Source organism: Cetorhinus maximus, chromosome 8, assembly GCF_964194155.1.
Source record: "Cetorhinus maximus chromosome 8, sCetMax3.hap1.1, whole genome shotgun sequence".
Taxonomy (NCBI): Eukaryota; Metazoa; Chordata; class Chondrichthyes; order Lamniformes; family Cetorhinidae; genus Cetorhinus; species Cetorhinus maximus.
The window spans coordinates 48,365,734-48,387,420 of NC_135886.1; the positions used below are offsets into that span (position 1 = coordinate 48,365,734).

Below are 21,687 nucleotides of genomic sequence, written 5' to 3' on the forward strand. Positions count from 1 at the left end.
CAGAGGGTGGTGGAAATCTGGAACTCACTGTCTGAAAGGGTGGTAAAGGCAGAAACCCTCTTAACATTTAAAGAGTATTTGGATGTGCACTTGCGATGCCATGACATACAAGGCTATGGGCTTAGTGCTGGAAAATGGGATTAGAATAGTTAGGTACTCGTTTGACTGGCACAGACTCAATGGACCAAAGGGCCTTTTTCTGTGCTGTAGACCTCTATGACTCTATGACCATAGCTATGACATAATAAGCCCTGAAAAATGTTAAATACTGCAGGGTTCAAAAATTGCTGTTTAAATCGCAGTCCGAAAAACCCGATTCCTGAGTTGGCGCCTGAAAGCATGGCAGCCGAGCTCGCTCTGAACAAAGAAAAAAATAATAATTAATTAAAAATTAATCGCAACTGAGTAGGCAGCTTTAAACACCCAATGAAAGCTGGGACTCAACGGTTCTGAGACCAGAGAACATTGCTCTAAAGCGAGAAAAACTCTACAAGTTGATCCAGGCAGCCATTATTGAAAAAAAATTGAAAAACTGAGATTACAAACACCGCAGCTGCGAGACGCCACCAAAACCAGCAAGCACGTAACATTTACAACCCTCTGGCACCATCTCTGTATCTGAGGAGGATTGGAAGACTGTGGTCAGAACATCTATAATTTCTACTCGTAATTCCCCAATATCGTAGGATGTATCCCATTTAGACCAAATGACCTACCCACTTTAAGTATCCAGTGTTCCGAAAACCACCTAGTTTACCATAGCTTTGATCTTGGTAAACGCCAATGCAAAGTACTCATTTGACGCTTCAGTTATGCCTCTACCTCTACCAATATTTCTCCAATATTGTTTCTAATTGACCCACCATTCCTCTGACAACATTTATTAAGGATGGACAATAAATGCTAGCCTAGCCAGTGACGCCCACATCCCGTAAATGAAAAAAAATGAAATAGGACCAGGAGTAGACTATATGGTCCAACAAGCCTTCTCTGCCATTAAATAAAATTATGGCTGATATCAGGCTTCAACTCCACTTTACTGCCCGCTTCTCATATCCCTTGATTCTCTGAGAGACCAAAATTCTGTCTATCTCAGTCTTAAATGTATTAAACGATGAAGCCCCCACAACCCTTCTGTGGTAGTGAATTCCAAAGATTCACAACCCCGTGAGTGAAGAAATTTCTCTTCATCTCAGTGCTAAATGATCAGGTCCTTATCCTAAGACTGCCCCTGTGATTCCCCAGCCAGAGAAACAAACTGTGTCTACTCAGTCAAGCTATCTTCAGAATCTTGAATGTTTCAATGAGATCACCTCTTATTCTTCCAAACTCCAGTGTATATAGACCCAATTTACTCAGCTTCTCATCATAGGACAGCCCTGTCATCCCAGGGAATAATCTAAAGAACCTTCCCTGATCTGCCTCCAATGCAAGTATATCCTTCCTTGAATATGGAGATCAAAACTGCGCACAGTATTCTGGGAGTGATCTCACCAAGGCCCTATATAATTGTAGCAGGACTTCTTTAGTCTTGTACTCCAATCCCTTTGCAATAAAGACTAACATGCCATTTGCCTGCCTAATTGCTTGCTGCAGCTGCATGTTAACTTTCCGTGTTCCTTATACGAGTACATCCAAGTTCCTTTGAACATCAACATTTACAAGTTTCAAGCCTTTAAAAAAATATTTTAGAAGACCTTTGGATTCGCTTTGATGTTAACCATCAATCTATTCTCCTAATGTCCTTTGTCTCTCATTTTTCCTCTTCTCCTCTGAACTTTCTATATTCAGCTTTTATTATCAAACTGACATATCATACGCTCCTTTTTCATGCTTCATTCTATTTTCTAGCTCCTTTGTAATTCATCCAACGAGATCTGGCTTTGCTTCTCCCCACTTAGACTATACCCTCTTCAAAGGGTGCCCATCACTCAATTCTACTTTTGCCTGCTAGTTTTTCACCCCAATTTGCCAGGGTCAGATCCCTCTTGAGAAAGTGCCCTTCTCCAGTAAAGTATTTTTTAAAATTCTAGATAGCTCCTTGTTCTACTTCATAATCAATCTAAATAATATGGAAACCAGAATTATTCATAGTATTCCAAGTGTGGTTTAATCAAAATTTGATACAAGGTTAACACAGCTTCTTTGTTTTTCAATTCTATCCCTTTAGAACTTTGTTTTATAGACTTGTTAACCTGCGTCACTTCTTTTGTAATTTGTGATGTGTACGCCAGGTCCTTATTCTCCTTTATTCTTAGTCTTATTCACCAAGCAGTATGACCTCTTTATTTATCTTACCTGAGTGCAATACTTCACAATTATCTATATTGAAATTAATTTGCCAATTTACATGCCCATGTGTGGGTTTTGATCATCATAGATATGTGTAGGACTTTATCATTTTCAATATATGTATCAGACCATTATCCTGAATGATATATCCATTTCTTACATATTACAAACTTAATTAAGACCTTGGAAAGAGTTCAGGGAGGTCTTCCAGGATGTTACCTGGGATGAGGGCCTTCAGTTATGAAAAGTTAGACCTTCTCCTTGGAACAGAGAAGGTTAGGTGACCTAATAGATATTTCAGATGTTTCAGATTTCCAGCATCCGCAGTATTTTGCTTTTAGCTTTGACCTAATAGATAGATGTTTCCAAGATGATGAGAGGTTTTGATAAGAGTAGATAGAGAAAAAAATATTCCTTCTGGCCTGTGGATCAAAAACTATACATCATAGATTCAGAGATGAGGAGAATTGTGTCCACACAGAAAGTTGTCAGGATCTGGAACATTCTGCTTAAAAACCTCATATTTGTGCCATCACTAAATCCACCTCCTCAACATCGCTCTACTTCTATGCCCCATTTCAGCTCACCTGCTGCTGAAGCCCTCATTCATGCTTTTGTTACTTCCAGTTTCAACTATTCCAATGCACTCCTGGCTGACCTCCCACATTGTACCCTCCGTAAACTTGAGGTCATACAAAAGTCTGTTGCCCGTGTCTTAACTTGCACCAGGTCCCATTTCTCTATCACCCCTGTGTTCGATGACCTACATTGGCTCCCAGTCAAACAACATCTTGATTTTAAAATACCCTTCCTTGTTTTCAAATCTCCATGGCCTTCCCCTCCCTATCTCTGTAATCTCCTCCAGCCCCACAACTCTATGAGATACTCCTCTAATTCTGGCTTCTTTTGCATTCCCAATTTTAATTGCTCGACTGTTCGTGGCATTGCGTTCAGTTGTCAAGGCCCTAAGCTCTAGAATTCCCTCTGCCGCTACACCGTTCTGCCTCTGTACCTCTCTTTCCTCCTTTTAGACAAGTCTAAAACCTACATCTTTGACCACACTTTTGGTCATCTGACCTAACAGTCCCTTATGTGGCTTGATGTCATACTTTGATTGATAATGCTCTTTTGAAGCACCTTGTAAGGTTTTATTACATTAAAGGTGCAATATAAATATAAGTTGTTGTTGTAAAAAGATGATGGAAGCTGATCCCAGAAATAATTTAAAAAGGGATTTAAGCAGACACTTGAGGATGAGAAACTTACAGAATTAGTTACGAGAAACAAAAATGTAGAACTAAGTGGAACTGCTTGGACAGTCTCAGTTCTAATCTCAGTGAAAGCAGATTCACAGAACTGGTACTAACCTGGTCAGTTTAACTCAGTGACCACATTTTGACTGGGTTGGAAATCTGTTACACCAGTGCACTGCAGATGCTCTTCTAAGGAGGTTGGGCTGAAACACATTGCTGGGGCAATGAAGAGGGAGCTTTAACCCTGCTATATCAGAGCTGATTGTGTTTGATGCTATCATTAAATGCCCTAAATTTAACAGTGTTCCATAATCCCAGTATTAACATACCTCCCCTTAACAATCTCAAAATGTTCCCACTCTAAAAGTAAACCAAAACCTGATTTCATTTGGAATTTTAATGTGGGTCTGACTTGAAATTTTCGATGGACCAACATGTTCTTTAGATGTTGTGAATTAGGGAATCTGCAATCAAATTTTTTTGATGGTTTTCAGACAGGACTTCATTGGGAGCTTCTCAGAAGCATCTCTGCGGTAAGGATGATAGCGGACGTGTAGATCTGTTGACATCTTTGCACGGTGTTTCAATGCCAGACACCTAAGGAAAATGGTTGCAGCAGCCATGCAACGATGAGGGTCAATGCGACAGAGGTGAGTATCTTCTGGTAGTTCTGAAGCAAACAAGATATCCCTGATGAAGGAAGAAGCTGCTCCAACCTGAGGAAAGAAAAAGAGTTGCATTTCTATAGAACTATTCACGACGTCAGGATGTTCATACGGACTCGAAACGTTATCTCTGTCTCTCTCTCCACAGATGCTGTCAGACTTGCTGAGTTTTTCCAGCATTTTTTGTTTTTGTTTCAGATTTCCAGCGTCCGCAATATTTTGCCTTTTTTTTGTGATGTTGGTTGAGGGATAAATATTGGCCAGGACACTGGGGAGAACTCCTCTGCTCATCTTTGAAATAGCGTTCTGAGATCTTTTACAGCCATCTAAAAGAGTGAATGAGGATGTGATTAGCATCTCATTCAAAAGATGACACCTTGGGCGGAATTTTACAGCCCCCACCAGCGGGATCCTCCGTTCCTGCCAAAGTCAATGGACTTTTGAACAGCTTGCCACATTTTATGGACCCAGTGCGACAAGGTGATAAAATTCTGCCCCTTAAACAGTACAGCACTCCCTCAGTACTGCAATGGAGTGTTATCCTGGATGATGTGCCCAGATCTGTGCAAAGGGGCTTAAAATCACAATAATCTGACTCAGAGGCAGGAGTGCACTCTGAGTCATGGCTGATGAGAGAAGCAGTTACTAGCCTGACCAAGGGTGTTGGTAGCTGGGAACTCATCAATGGTAATGCCATTGAATGTCAAGGGGAGGTAGTTAGATTCTGTCATATGAATATGAAAAACAGGAGCAGGTGTTGACCATATGGCTCATCAAGCCCGCTCAATATTCAGTGCGATCATGGCTGACCTTAGGCTTCAACTTCACTTTCCCACCTGTTCCCCATACCCCTTGATTCCCTGAGAGATCAAAAATCTGTCTCTCCCAGCCTGAAATATATTCAACAATGGAGCATCCAAAACCCTCTGGAGTAGAGAATTCCAAAGATTCACAATCCTTTGAGTGAAGAAATTTCTTTTCATCTCAGGCTTAAAGGATCAGCCCCTTATCCTGAGACTGTGCCTCCATGCCTGGCATTTGTGTGGCATGAATGTTACTCATTACCTATCAGCCGCAGTCTGAATGTTGTTCAGGTTTTGCTGCATGCAGGCACAGACTCTTTTTATATCTGAGGAGCTCCGAATGGAACTGAGCACTGCAATCATCAGTGAACATAGAATCATAGAGTGGTACAACACAGAAGGCCTTTCAGCCCATCTTGTCAATGCTGGCCCTCAAGGAGCAATTTACCTAGTGCCATTGTACCACCATTTCCCTGTAGTTCTGCACATTTATCCTTTTCAGATAATAATCCGATTCTCTCTTGAATGCCTCAATTGAACCTGCCTCCATCAAACTCTCAGGCAGTGCATGCAAGATCCTAACCACTCACTGCCTGAAAAAGTTTCTCCACACGTCACCATTACTTCTTTTGCCAATTACTTTAAACCTGTGCCCTCTGTTTGCTCTCGATCCTCCCACCAATGGGAACAGTTTCTCCCTACCCTGTCCTGACCCCTCATGATTTTGAATACCTCAATCAAATCTCCTCTCAACCTTCTCTTCTCCAAGGAAAACAGTCCCAACTTCTCCAGTCTATCTACATAACTGAAGTTCCTCATCCCTGGGACCATTCTCATGAATCTTATCAGCACCCTTTCTAATGTCTTCACATCCATCCTAAAATGTCGTCTCCGCCCTTAGGGTGTTCTGCAGCTGTTCAGTGACATCCTTCACTCTAACACCAGGGAGGCAACATACCATGCTGGATTGACGTCAGCCTCCACAGAAATGCCTGTCTGTTCTCTAACTGTCAAATCCCTATCACTGTCTTCCAGTCTTCTTCATGCCCCTCCTCCTACAGTTCAGCCAGCCATGGTGCCATTTTTCCATCACTTTTTTTGAACTCAAGTGCAGCCCGGTCCACTGTCTGCTGCTGACTCTCTCTCCAGGTAAGTCATCCCCACTTCTGACCTTATGATGGAAGGAAGGTCATTGATGAAGCAGCTGAAGATGGTTGGGCCGAGGACTCTACCCTGAGGAACTCCTGCAGCCATATCCTGGGGGTTGAGATAATTGGCCACAGCCATCCAGCCAGTGGAGGGGTTTCCCACCTAATTCTCATCGATTTCAATTTTACCAGGGGTCCTTGATGCCACATTCAGTCAATTGCTGCCTTGATGTCAAGAACAATCACCTTCACCTCATCTCTTCAATTCAGCTCTTTTGAACATGTTTGGACTAGCGCCGAAATGAGGTCAGGAACTGAGTGGTCCTGACGGAACCCAAACTGAGCATCGGTGAGCAGGTTATTGCCATGCACTTGACAGCACTATTGGTGATACCTTCCATCATTTTTCAGACGTTTGAGACTAGATGATGGGGCAGTAATTGGCCAGATTGGAATGTTCTGCTTATTGTAGACAGGACATTCCTGGACCATTTTCCACATTTCTGGGCAGCTGCCAGTGCTGTAGCTGTACTGTAACAGCTTGGTAGGGGCAAGGCTAGTTCTGGAGCGCAAGTATTCAGCATGAGAGCTGGGATGTTGTCCAGCCCCAGAGCATTTGCTGCACAGCGTGTGCTCAGCCATTTCTTGATATCACGTGGAGTGATTTGAAGTGACTGAAGACTGGCATCTGTGATGCTGGGGACTTCAGGAAGAGCTGAGATGAATCATCCATTTAGCACTTCTGGCTGAAAATGGTTGCAAATGCTTCAATCTTGGGCAGAATTTTCCGAGCCCGCTGGCGGCGGGCGTGATAGGGTGGCATGCACGGAAAATATGGCGCAGCCTGCTTCACGAAGGCATGAAGGCAGACCGCAATCATCCGCTCAGCCCACCAACAGCGGGCTGCATTTCCCGCCTTTGGTTGGCAGGGAGCTAATTATAATACATTAGCATATAATTAAAAGGCGACCCCACCGGGCTCTTGCTGCCCCACTGTATTGTCCATCCACTGCCAGTGGGAAAGCATGCCAATGTGTTTCACAACCATGCAAGCGACGTGCACTTGTGGCCTTCACTTTGGAGGAACTGAGGCGAGTGAGCAACAGCGTTCTCCACGGATCGCCCATTGGTTACAGGCCTCATGGGTGCTGGGGGGGCAGGGGCAACTGATGCCTTGCCCTGGAGGCAACTGCTGAGGGGTGGGGGTGTCTGGGGGCAATTGCTGGCCAGCCTTGGAGGTGACTCCTGAGGGTGGGGGTGGGGGGAGTCAAGTGCTGCCCTGGCGCTGCATCCCGCACGCAGGCAATCGAGGTGGGGGCAGGGTAAGCGAGGGAAATGGAAAGGAAAAGGGGCACCTGTATAAACTGAGACAGATCAGGCGCAGCCATTGTTTTGATTGGGGTCTGGCTCCTAGCCTGCCCGCCCATGCAAGCAATGCGGAGGCACCAAAGGGCCACCAAGTACTACATACCTTACCACCCCCCGACACCCCCTCAACCCCCTGTACATACTTCGAGTCCACCACCACTTTATTGGACAGCGGTGCAGCTGGACTGAACACGTTGTACAATCTCCTTGCCAATGCTGGCCATGTAGCAGTCACTGCTGGAGGTGCTCACAACCCCTTGCAATCTCTGCATCCCACTTTGACCAGTGTACCCCATGTTGCAGGCTGACAGGGCAGCCATGCAGCGGACTCATCTCTGGCCATCCGAGGGGTGACCAGCACTCTCCGGGAAGTGTTAAGGGGCGGTCACACAGGGCCAGGAAAGGTGCTAAGTACAGTCATGATAACCACGTCTCTCTCTCTCTCTCTCTCTCTTTCATGCTGCAGAAGGACCACGTCAGGATCATGGATCCTGGTGACCTAGCTGTATGTGCCTGATGGCCTACAGAGACTGTAGAAGATGGAGGACAGAGCGACTGAGGCTCCTGGCTGCGTAAAGGCAGGAGCAGCAACCTCATGAAGGGGCAGCAGGGGCTCCTGCACACGCTGCCCAGGAGTGACAGCGAGCCGAGGCTGCTCAGTGCCTAGTGCCACCCAGGGTCTATAGATGCCGCCTACCATTCCTGCAGATGAGGGCGAACCAGTGTCACCGACGACTGCGCATATCTAGGGACTTGGTAGCTCACATCTGCCATTTACTGTAGGACTTGGCGCCAAGGGGACATGGAGGGCATCCACTGCCAGTGGCTGTGAAAGTGACTGCAGCACTCATTTTCTATGCCAGTGGCTCCTTTCAGGGCTCCACAGGTGACCTCTGTGGGATTTCACAATCCGCCACCCACAAATGCATCCATGAAGTCACGGATGCCATCTTCTCCATGGCACACAACTTTGTGCATTTCACCCAGGACCATGACAGCCAGGATGCAAGGGCCATTGGATTCGCCTTGATCTCGGGATTCCCATAGGTACAGGGTGCGATTGACTGCATTCATGTGGTGCTCAGGTCTCCATCGCTACACTCAGTGGACTTCATCAACTGCAAGGGCTTCCACTCACTGAACGTGCAGCTGGTACGCACATTGTTTCCAGGGAATGCGCACGACGCCTACATCCTGAGTTGCTCACAGATCTCTGTAGTCTTCCAGGGTCAACAGAGGCTGCAGGGTTGGCTCCTTGGGGACGAGGGCTACCCACAGAGGCCGTGACTGATAATACCTGGGCGGCAGCCTCAGACTGCAGCAGAGCGACGCTATAATGAGGCTCATGCTGCAACTCACAACTTGGTGGAGCAGACCATTGGGATGCTGAAGATGTGGTTCCGGTGCCTGGACCAGTCTGGCGGAGCCCAGCAATACAGAGGGTGTCACACATCATTGTTGTCTGTTGCACCCTTTACAACCTGGCGCTCCAACTAGGAGAGGAGCTGGCTGAGGAGGAGATGGAGGAGCTGCACATCTTCTCCGATGAGGAGGATGCCGACGGGGATGAGGGTGAGGGGGTCTTCAATGGTGATGATGACGGGGATCAGGCTCTTTCACAGGTTAGACGAGGCAGGCACACTCGGGAGGCTCTCATAGCTGCCAGATTTGTGGAGGATGATGATATGCAGTGAAGTGTCCCCATAGATCCTCACAGCACAGTTGTGAATGTTTGACTCCAGTCTGGCTTATGGCAGTGCCAATACCCTCTGTGAGAACGCTCCTGTCATGGAGATGCAGCGGAGGCCATAATAGTCACTCAATCACAGGAGGATGATGACAACACGCAGTGAGGACACTCCAATAGTCTTCACACAGCCTCTGAGAATGTCTGACTCCTGTCTGGCTGAGGGCATTTCGCTTGCGCTCCACGATCAGGGCCATCTCAGAGACGCAGCCATGAAACTTTCGACACATCTGATGCTGTGTCCTCAGCCCTTCAGGAGCTGGTGCATAGCATCACTGGTCACAGATGCTGGTGTGTTGGGGGCCAGCCCCACCTTTAAGGTGCTGAGAACACACAGAGACAATGAGAGAACTCTATGACGCGTGCCCACTACATTCTGGCAGCAATAACCAGTACCACCAAGATGCAGACATCAGTAACGTTTCCAGGGAGTGTGAGGCTGGACCATCACTTTGGTCTGAAGGCTGCACAAAGCAAAGGGAAGAGGCCCTGGGCTGAGACACCTGCCTTTATCTTGTGCAGAAAGGTTTCACTTCTGAGTGACAAGAACACTGCTCATCAGAACAAGGAGCCATAGGCAGGGAGACATTCTTAGGAGTTTATTGACAATAGTGTACATTATGTACAAGTGATCAACACCCGTTGCCAAGCTGTGCAACTACTTTTACCCAACTTTCCTAACGCTGCTGCTACATCATGGTGCTCCCCGGACATCAAGCAGAGGTGGAGGCAGCCTGATGACTGTGACGCCCTGTCTGTGATGACATTGGCAGGCGTCCTCTGGAGGGCTGAGACTTGGAGGGCCCCGGCCTGCTTTCAGGGTCCTGCTGTGTGGCAATGACACCCTCCTCGGTCTGTGGAGCTGGAGCTGTTGAAGTCACAGGAAGAGGGGATTCGATGGGCCGGTCACTCCCAGAGTCACCTGGTTGGATGGCCCTGGGGTGTGCACCTGCTGATCCTCCTCTCTATGGGTGCCTGAGGGCCCTTGGCTGACTCTGTGAGTGGAAGGGGTAGCTGGAGAAAGATCAAGCTGCCCAGCACCCCTCTCGCGTACACACTGTTGAAGGCCAACTATGGCATCAGCAATGGAGTTAAGCCCGCGCAGCAGTGCAGGAGTGACGTCCTGGACCAAGGTCTCCATGGCATCCACCATCCTACCAGTGTTGACCTCAGTGCGTTGGCAGGCCGGCGCTATCACCTCAGCCTGAAGACGGACAGACTCCTCCATCGTGCCTTGCAATCTGAGGAGTGCAGCGGCCATCCTTTCCTGATGTTCCCGAGCTTGCCTTTGCAGCTCCAGCAACTGTGACATAACCAAGTCCAGAGGCTCGTCATCTGACTTAGACTCAGCAATGTTCTGGCCTCCAGCAGTCCTCCGAGTGCTGGGGACCTGGGCAGTCCCTGGCTCCGCCTGCTGTGGATCAGAAAGTGTGACATGCTCACCAGATTGTGATCCCGAGGCTACTCTAAAGCTAGGTCTCACCGAGGCATGTGTCCCTGTGCTGGTGGAGGGTGTGGGTGAGCGCTGTGATGGGACTTCAAGGAGGGTGCCTTCAGATTCCTCTTCAGGGGTTCCTTCAGAGCTTGTTTGGAGGCTCTGGCTCATGGACTCTGTCGGCTGTTTGGCAGATGTGTCTGTGAAAGCAAAGGGAGATAATTAGTGCCTGGCAGTGGCCTGTGAAACAGGACACATCACTCACAGCATGGCTGTCTGATGGATGTTGCACTGCTGGATCCTCACTTGGTAGAGCAGTGCCAACCTCACCGTCAGCATAGGACCGGTCCCAGTCACTGCCGGCCAACTGATGGCTTTGTTTTCGAATTCTGTCAGAACTTTGATCTCTGGCATCCCTTCACCTGTCTGCAACCTTTCCCTCCTGTTATGTACCAGTTTGTCCTGCATGGATAGAGATGGGGACAGTGTATCAGGACTCCTGCCGGGCCAGGTGATAAGTATGCCTGGTCTGTGTGGGTGGTGAGTGGTCCCATGGACAAGATGAGGAGAATGACTGTGTGTGTGAAAGAGTGAATGGTGATGTTCCTTAAGCTGGCAGCGGGTGAGGGCCCTGTTGGTGTATGATGGGTTTGTGAGTGTGTGAGTTGGCAGTGATGAAAAGAGTGACTTACCCTGGCGGAACAGAGGAGATCATTCATCCTTTTGCGGCACTGGGTGGCTGCCCTCCTCTGCAGGGTTTTTGCGTTGACCACCGCTGCCATCGCCTCCCAAGCTGGGTTGGTGACATTACAACCCATCTTGTGGCCAGAGCAAATCCCATCCGCCTCCATTGCATCCAGCAGTCACTCGAGGGACACGTTATTGGAGCAGGGGGCTGCCTTTGCTGGCCATATCTCCCAGACAGTGGTGGTGAGCTGGTGGTGATTAGTGTTTTGTTGGCGGGTACCTTTTAAAAATGGCGGCTGGCATGGTGCAACAGCAGGATGATGGCAAGCAGGCGAATGAGAACTCATACGCCATGGAAACAGCATGTTTCCCGGGAATGCATAAATAATGAGGTGGGCTTGGGAAGATATGGCGTGAAAACCAGCCATTTTCCTTGGTGGGTGGGACTCCATTTTACCCGCCTGCTACGGCACTTAGTGCAATTCCAGGCCTAACAATGATATGCAGATGTATTACAATGAGGTTGCCGACATCCGATGGCAGGAAACGTGGCCCACCGTTGACAGGCTGAGCGGACGATCGCAAACTGGTTTCACGGCGTCATGAAACTGATCACGCCATAATGTCCGCTTACGCCACCAAACACTCCCAACACTGGAGGGCATGGAAAATCCTGGCCTTGGGTATTTTAGTACATTAAGGTGCTATGTAAATGCAAGTTTTTGCAGAAACCGAACACCAGGAACCTCTGCTAAATCACGTGGGCCTTTCTGGCACCCAGCCTTAGCAAAGCTGGCAAGTTTACATTGGCATTGCCGCTGGATGTGACGGGATCTGACCATCCTATTCCTGGCGATGCTAGTGTTCCTGTAAGGCCCAGCTGACAAAAAGCAAATAGTCTTCCCGAAAACACAAAATAAGACCCCACAGCAGAAAATTGGAAGAGTGCTTTCACGCAGTAGGAGTTGGAAATAAAAACAGAATGTGCTGGAAACATACAGAAAGACCAGCAGCATCCAAACATTAGATGGGCTAATTTCAATAGAACTTTCTCTTTCAAATGCTGATTCACTTGAAATGCACTTCCTTCATTATCTCTTCTAATTTTGGATTTCCAGTATTCCCAGTTTTCATCTAACCTCTGTCGGGAATTGCGCTTGCTGTTGCCTCAGGCTGTGTTACTCACATCAATGAGCTCTCGCTTGCTGTGTCCGAAGTGTATTCATCTCCGTCCTCAGTCTCATACTCTGTCTCTGTCTCCTCACTGTTCAATGTTTCATTCTCTGTTATAATACCTATTTTTTCTTCCAGGTTTTGCCTATAGGATATAAAATAGAAAGAGGAGAGTGTCAACTGATTCACTCCCAAGCAGCACCAAATATCCCAAACTCTAATGCCTAAAGGCCAACATCCAGGGTCAGAAATGACCTGGACCTGCGGAATTATCTTTGGAGCCACTCACTCTCCAATAGCTTTTGTTGTTCACTCATGGGATGTGGGCATCCCTGGCTAGGCCAGAATTTACTGCCCTTGTTCAGAGGGCATTTTTAAGGGTGAACTACATTGCTGTGGGTCTGGAGTCACATGTAGGCCAGACCAAGTAAGGGCATTAGTGAACTAGATGGGTTTTTACAACAATCAGCAATGGTTTCACAGTCATCAAACTCTTAATTCTAGATTTTCATTGAATTCAAATTTCGCCATCTACCATGCTGGGATTCAAACCGGGGTCCCCAGAGCATTACCCTGAGTCTCTGGAACACTAGTCCAGTGACTATGCCACTGCCTCCCCCAATAGTGGAACAGGTCCGACTGAAGACTAGTCCGAAATAACAAGTCCTTCCAGGGAGGGAAAGTGACATTGAGACACTGGCCCAGAATTTCCTGGAGACTTGTGCATCTGTGGAACTGGATTAATTTTCCTGCATAAGATGGAGGAAATTATGGTGTAAATGAGTTGTGCCATTACTTGGACTATGCCCCGTGTGTGTGTTAATAATGACGGAAAGGCACCAATCACTCATAAGAGATTGTGCAAACACGCTGAAGGTTCATTCATTATATATACACGGATAGAAAGCTTGGGGACAAGAGAGCTGTAGAGCTGTGCGTTTGTGCTCTGCTCCAGGCCAAGTGAAACTGAAGCTTGATCACATGACACGCTTCCCTTAAAGTAATGACATGCTGCTACCCCTTAAAGGCATTTTACAACATGCCCTAATTTCCTGGGTATTTTTACACCTCACTGCCAGGCCTATGAAACATTGATTTTCATATATACACCCACCTCCCTCCCCCAATTTAAGCCAACGGCGATTGTGAATTTCCTGGATTGACAGTAGTTTTCCCGCTGCAACCACTTGGACTGAATAATAATGGGACAGGTCCCTAAGTATCAGCATGATTGACATCTCTATCATGACTGTCAGCTTGGGTGGGCCATGAAATCCTTGGAGCTTCTGGTCTACAGCCTGAAATCATGTGAATGGACCTTTCTGTAGTATAATAAAAAATAGGCTTTGACATTCCATCATTAAAAATAAGTTATCGTTGTGTCCATTCTGAAGTAGAACTCGCGAGGTAGGTGCAACATGAAATTACTTTATCTATGAACCTATTTAAATACAAGTGTTTAAAATAATTGCTAAAAATATAATCACAGGTCTTTCTTGGTGTATTTAGTACCGAGCCAAGGCACATCAAAGACTCTTTGTCATTGTGTGTTTTATGCTTTGTGCATGTGGTGTTGGACATTGGAGTATCTGTACACATCATTGATAAAAGCGAGGGTTTGTTTCAGCTGAAACTTTTTAGGCAATTCAAGTTACGAATGTCATCTTTTAAATAAACGGTGAAGAAAAATCAATAAGTCTCAAACTTAGAGCGCCCCCGAGAACTGAACAAAGCAGCTGAGTGCATGCATAACTAAAACAATCATCGATAAGTGCAGCACCCTGAAAGGATTTAAAATTCCCTATTTCATAGAATCATAGAATTATTGAAACTTACAGCCCAAGAAGAGGCCATTTGGCCCATCGTGCCTGTGCTGGCTCTTTGAAAGAGCAGTCCTGCCTAGTCCAAAACCCCCATTTTTTGTCAGTCCAACTCTATTAAAATTGTTATGGAATCAACTTCCATCACCTTTTCAAGTAGAGCTGTCAGAGTAAAAAAAAATTTCCTCATCTCCCTTTACATATTTTGTGAATGCCTTTAAATGTATGACCTTTGGTTATTGGCTCACTAGCCAGAAAGACCAGCCTTTCTCTAAGTTTTCTATCAAAATTCTCAACATCTTGAAAACCTCAATTAAGTCACGTTCTACCTTCTGTGTTCCAAGGAGAGTGGTCCTAACTTGTCCAGCCATTTTTTGGGTCTTATCCATACCAACCTACCAAATTTGTTCATTGTTACAAATGGGGCTTGGCCATTGGCTGCATCACTTTGCTCCTCATTTGCTACTATGCTCCAAATACTTTAAAGGAAATCTCAGCATCATTTTGCAAAGAGAAGATTGAGGTGTGAATTGTCTTCATTTAATCTTGTTACTCATGAGAACAAAGTTTTTCAGTATCTTGAGATTCTTTTAGAATATTCAAATTCCCCCAATGATTTAGGGAGATTAGTCAGTCAGTACCTCTGGAGTCCCCCAAGGATCTACCCTAAGCTCTTTCCTCATTCCGATCTACATGCTGCCCATTGGCAACATCATCCAAACACACAACATCAGATTCCAGAGGTGCATTGATGGCATCCAGCTCTACCTTACTATTACCTCTCTCAACCCCTCCACTCGTTCTGATTTGTCTTGCTGTTTGACCGGCCAGTATTGGATGAGCAACGTGTTTGGCCAATCAAATACTTGGGAGAACAAATCCATTGTCTTTAGTCCCTGCCACAAACTTGGTTCACTATCCAACTTTATCCATTTTCATGACTATTGTCTAAGGCTAAACCAGACCATCACAACCTTGACAACCTATTTGACACTGAGCTAAATTTCTGATCCAATATTCCGTCTGGACCTAGACTGCTTATATCTCTCTCCTCAGTCATAGAGTCTTAGAGTTATACAGCACAGAAATAGGTCTTTCAGCCCATCGTGTCCATGCCGGCTTTCAAGCACCTATCTATTCTAATCCCATTTTCCAGCACTTGGCCCATAGCCCTGTATGCTATGGAGTTTCAAGTGCTCATCTAAATACTTCTTAAATGTTGTGGAGGTTCCTGCCTCTACCATCCCCTCAGGCAGTGTGTTCCAGATTTCAACAACCCTCTGGGTGAAAAAAAATTTCCTCAAATCCCCTCTAAACCTGCTGCCCCTTACCTTAAATCTATGCCCCCTGGTTACTGACACCTCCACTAAAGGGAAAGGTTTCTTCCTATCTACAATATCTATGCCCCTCATAATTTTGTATACTTCTATCAGGTCCCCCCTCAGCCTCCTCTGCTCTAAGGGAAACAACCCCAGCCTATCCAGTCTCTCTTCAAAGCTGAAACGCTCCAGCCCAGGCAACATCCTGGTGAATCTCCTCTGCACCCTCTCCAGTGCAATCACATCCTTCCTATAGTGTGGCGATCAGAACTGCACACAGTACTCCAGCTGTGGCCTAACTAGCGTTTTATACAGCTCCAACATAACCTCCTGCTCTTATATTCTATGCCTCGGCTAATAAAGGCAAGTATCCCATATAACCTTCTTATCTATTTGTGCTGCTGCCTTCAGGGATCTATGGACATGTACACCAAAGTCCGTCTGATCCTCTGTACTTCCTAGGGCCCTATCATTCATTGTGTATTCCCTTGCCATGTTAGTCCTCCCAAAATGCATCACCTCATTCTCAGGATTAAATTCCATTTGGCACTGCTCTGCCCGTCTTACCAGCCCATCTGTATCATCCTGTAATCCAAGGCTTTCCTCTTCACTATTTACAACACCACCAATTTTCGTGTTATCTGCAAACTTACTGATCATACCTCCTACATTCAGATCTAAATCATTAATGTACACTACAAACTGCAAGGGGCCCAGCACTGATCCCTGCAGTACACCACTCATCACAGGCTTCCAATCGCAATAACAACCTTTGACCATCAACCTCTGCCTCCTGCCACTAAGCCAATTTTGGATCTAATTTGCCAAATTGCCCTGGATCCCATGGGCTCTTACCTTCTTGACCACTCTCCCATGTGCGACCTTGTCAAAAGCCTTACTGAAGTCCATGTAGACTACATCAAGTGCATACCCTCATCTACACAACTAATCACCTCCTTGAAAAATTCAATCAAATTTGTTGGACATGATCTCTCCCTGACAAAGCCATGCTGACTATCCCTTATTAATCCCTGCCTCTCCAAGTGGAGATTAATCCTGTCCCTCAGAATTTTTTCCAATACTTTCCCTACCACTGATGTTAGACTCAATGGCCTGTAATTACCTACTTTATCCCTACTACCCTCCTTGAATAATTATACCACATTCGCTGTCCTCCAGTCCTCCGGCATCTTCACTGTGGCCAGAAAGGATTTGAAAATTAGTGTCATAGCCCCTGCAATCTCCTCCCTTGCCTCACATAGCAGCCTGGGATACATCTCATCTGGGCCTGTGGATTTATCCACTTTTAAACCCGCTAAAGCCGCTAATACCCCCTTCCTTTCAATACTAACTTGTTCAAGTATATCACATTCCCCTCCCTGATTTCTACACCTACATCATCCTTCTTCATAGTGAACACAGGTGAACAGTAATCATTTGAAACCTCAGCTACTTCCTCCGGCTCCACACACAGATTGCTACTTTGGTCCCTAATGGGCCCCACTCTTTCCCTGGTTATCCTCTTGCGCTTAATATATTTATAAAATGCCTTGGGATTTTCCTTTATCTTGCCCATCATTGTTTTTTCATGCCCTCTCTTAATTACTTTTTTAAGTACCCCCTATACTTTCTATACTCCTCAAGGGCTTCCGCTGTTTTCAGCCCTCTGTATCTACCATAAGCCTCCTTTTTTTTTCTTATCCAATCCTCTATATCCCTTGATATCCAGGGTTCCCTGGACTTGTTGGTCCTACCCTTCACCTTTATGGGAGCATGTTGTCCCTGAACTCTCACTATTTCCTTTTTGAATCACTCACTGGTCTGATGTAGACCTTCCTACAAGTGGCTGCTCCCAGTCCACTTTGGCCAGATCCTGTCTTGTCATATTGAAATTGGCCTTCCCCCAATTCAGGACCTTTATTTCCGGTCCATCTTTGTCCTTTTCCGTAGCTACCTTAAATCTTACAGAGTTATGGTCACTATCCCCGAAATGCTCCCCCACTTGCCCAACTTCATTCCCTAAGATTAGCTTCTGTACCCCTCTCCCCTTCTCTTGTAGGACTTTCTATGTGCTGGCTCAAAAAGGTCTCCTGGATGCACTTTAAGAATTCTGCCCCCTCTAAGCCTTTCATACTAAGACTATCCCAGTTAATATTGTGAAAGCTGAAATCCCCTACTATTATTACCCTATTATTTTTACACTTCTCTGAGATTTGCCTACATATCTGCTCCTCTATCTCCCCCTGACCATTGGAGGCCTATAGTACACTCACAGCAAAGTGACTGCCTTCTTTTTGCTTTTAAGTTCTACCCATATGGCCTAATTTGAGGAATCTTCTAAGATATCATCCCTCCTTACTGCAGTAATTGGCTCCTTGATCAATAGTGCAATGCCACCTCCTCTTTTACACCCTCCTCCCCACCCCATCTATACCATGGAATATTGAGCTGCCAGTCCTGGCCTTCCCTCAACCATGTCTCTGTGATAGCAATAATATCATATTCCCATGTGTTAATCAACGCCCTCAATTCATCTGCCTTACTTGTAAGACTCCTTGCATTAAAATAGATGCAATCCAGCCTTGCATTATTCCCTTGTGCCTTAACAGGTCTATATTTGCTCTGCCTTCCAGGCTGGCTTAGTTTCTCTTCTATGTTTGGCTGTGTATCACCCCCTACTGTACCTCCAATCTGTATCCCACCCCCCTGCCAAATTAGTTTAAACTCCCTCCCAGCAGCACTGGCAAACCTCCCCACAAAGATGTTGGTCCTGTTCCGGTTCTGGTGCAATCCGTCCGACTTGTACAGGCCCCACCTTCACCAGAAACAGACCCAGTGATCCAGGAAGCTAAAGCCCTCCCTCCTGCACCATCTCCTCAGCCCCTGTACATCTCTGGTCTTCACCTCAGCCTCAGCCCAAGTGCTGCTAAAACCCTCATCTGTTTTGTTATCTACAGACTCAACTATTCCAATGCCCCCCTGCCCAGCCTCCCACCTTCCACCCTTTGTAAACTTATGCTCATCAAAAACTCTGCTGCCCTTATCCTAACTCGCAACAAGTCCCAATCACCCGTCATTGTCAGCATTGCCCATGTGTTCAATTATCTACATTGCCTCCTAGTCTGGCAATTTTAAAATTCCCATCGTATTTTCAAATCCCTCCATGGCCTTGCTCCTCCCTATCTCTGTAACTTCCTCAAGCATTACAGTCCTCCATGGACTCTGCGTTGCTTCAATTCTATGTCTCCTGAGCACCCCCAATTTCCTTTCCATCATCTTCAGCTGCCTAGGTCCCCAGCTCTCAAATTCCCTCCCTAAACCTCATCCTTCTATCACTCCTCCTTGAAGACACCCCTTAAAAACTTGGTGCCCAGGAATAGAGACCAGGAAGGACACAGGTTCAATAAATCCCTGGTTTAGCCAATTCCCTACTTTGGTAGGTGTGCTACAACTGGCCTCAGTATCTTCTGATCTTCCACTCCTGAGTGTTGTCCAGTAACATGTGCCAAAGTACATGTTAGGCAAGGACAGGATCGGTTTTGCCTCTGATACCCTCTATGGTTCAATAGTCTGCCAAAACTGACTGTCGTGGTACCAGGAGCCAATATAGTCCACATGCAATGGAGCATCTCTGTCCATACTTAACCCGCAATCCTGTTCCAAGCCAAATAGTAACCCGGCTCTTTTCTAAAGACGGTACTTAACCGGCATTATCTGTTAGCCTCAGAACACCTCTTAGGCTAAGAGTCTTAGCAGGAGGGTCTCAGATGCCCTCGCTCCCACCCACCCACCCCTCCACCACCTAGGTTTTAATTCATAAATGTTGGCTTGGGTGGCCAATGCCTTGCTCCCATCATCTGAGGAATACATTATTGTTCCCCATGAGCTCAGGAAGTGTCTGGTTCTACCTTGTTGAGGGGCATTCTGGTTTATCTGATCCAGGTTTCCAGTTCGTTATTTCTTCCAAGCTCCTCTTGTTTCCTGATCTAGGAATTTGAAAACAATACATAAATCCAGAATTTAATGTTGGCAATATTAGCAGATACATTATTGACCACAAAAAGCAGGACAAATCCAAGGCGGCCAATTACTGCCCCATCGGTCCGCTCTCGATCATCAGCAAAATGATGCAAGGTGACAGGGACAGTGCAATGAAACAGCATTTACTAAGCAATAGCCTGCTCACTGACACTCAGTTTGGGTTCCTCCAGGGCCACTCAGCTCCTGACCTCATAACAGCCTTGGTTCAAATATGGACAAAAGAGCTGAACTCGAGAGGTGAGGTGAGAGTGACTGCCCTTGACATCAAGGCTGCATTTGACTGAATGTGGCATCAAGGAGCCCTAGCAAAACTGGAGTCAATGGGAATCAGGGGGAAACTCTCTGCTAGTTGGAGTCTTAATGAGCACAAAGGAAGATGGTTGTGGTTGTTGGAGGTCTGTCATCTCAGCTCCAGCACATCACTGCAGGAGTTCCTCAGGGTAGTGTCCTAGACCCAAACAACTTCAGCTGCTTCATCAATGACCTTCCCTCCATCATAAGGTTAGAAGTGGGGATATTCGCTGATGATTGCACAATGTTCAGCACCATTCGTGACTCCTCAGATACTGAAGCAGTCCATGTCCAAATGCAGCAAGACCTGGACAAGATCCAGGCTTCGGCTGACAAGTGGCAATAACATTTGCACCACGGAAGTGTCAGGCAATAACCATCTCCAAAAAGGGAGAATCCAACCATCGCCCCTTGACATTCAATGGCATTACCATCATTGAATCTCCCACTATCAACATCCTGGGGGTTACCATTAACCAGACACTGAACTGGACTAGCCATTTAAATACTGTGGCTACGAGAGCCAGTCAAAGGCTAGGAATCCTGCGATGAGTAACTCACCTCCTGACTCCCCAAAGCCTATCTACCATCTACAAGGCACAAGTCAGGAATGTGATGGAATACTCTCCACTTGCCTGGATGAGCGCAGCTCCATCAACACTCAAGAAGCTCAACACTATTCAGTACAAAGCAGCCTGGATGATTGGCACCCCATCTACCACCTTAGACATTCACTCCTTGCACCACCAATGCACAGTAGCAGCAGTGTGTACCATCTACAAGATGCACTGCAGCAATTCACCAAGACTTCTTTGACAGCACCTTCCAAACTCACGACTTCTACCACCTAAAAGGACAGGGGCAGCAGATAGATGAGAACATCACCACCTGCAAGTTTCCCTCCAAGTCACTCACCATTGTGACTTGGAAATATATCACCGTTCCTTTGCTGTTGCTGGGTCAAAATCCTGGAACTCCCTCCCTAACAGCACTGTGGGTGTACCTACACCTCATAGACTTCAGCAGTTTAAGAAAGCAGCTCACTACCACCTTCTCAAGGGCAAATAGGGATGGGCAATAAATGCTGGCCCAGCCAGCAATGCTCACATCCCGTGAATGAATAGTAAAAAAAATCGTTAATGCAGCTATTAACACGTAGTAAATATTGAGGAGGTTTTCCATTTTGGGCAGATTTGTAATGTCCTGGCCGATGTTCATCATTCAACAAACACCCCAGGAAACTGGGTAACTGGTTATCTAACTCATTTACTATTTGACAGAATTTGCTGGAACTACACTTCAATTTAAAAAAAAATTAATTGGCTGTGAAACATTTTGGGGTATCCCGAGGGTGTGGAAGGTGCTATAGAAATGCAGATTTTCCTTACACTGATGTGCAGTTGAGGTTTTGGATGCAGATTTAATCCTGGCTTTCAAAAGAGAATTGGATAAGCGTCTGAAGAGAAAAAAAACAGAGAGATACAGGGAAAGGGAAGGGGAGTGGAACTAACTAAAAGTGCTCTTGCAGTGAGCTGACACAGGCTCAGTGGGTCCAATGGCCTCTGTCAGTGCTGTAATCATTTCTATGATTCTATGAGATAAGGACACAGAGAAAGAAAGACAGACTGACTGAGAGAAATGTGAG

General features: G+C 46.2%; 1 protein-coding gene across 1 annotated transcript in view; it reads right to left on the reverse strand.

Annotated features, from left to right (window-relative positions):
• Positions 1-2,084: 2,084 nt before the first annotated feature.
• The window catches only part of LOC144684087 (uncharacterized), a 98,241-nt gene continuing 78,638 nt past the window's right edge, over positions 2,085-21,687 (reverse strand). Inside the window, exons 14-15 of the mRNA XM_078547801.1 lie at positions 12,585-12,716; positions 2,085-4,261 (exon numbers count right to left, since the gene is read on the reverse strand). Coding sequence (XP_078403927.1) covers positions 4,129-4,261; positions 12,585-12,716 — 265 coding nt within the window. The 3' untranslated portion in view covers positions 2,085-4,128. The remainder of the gene's footprint in view (positions 4,262-12,584; positions 12,717-21,687) is intronic.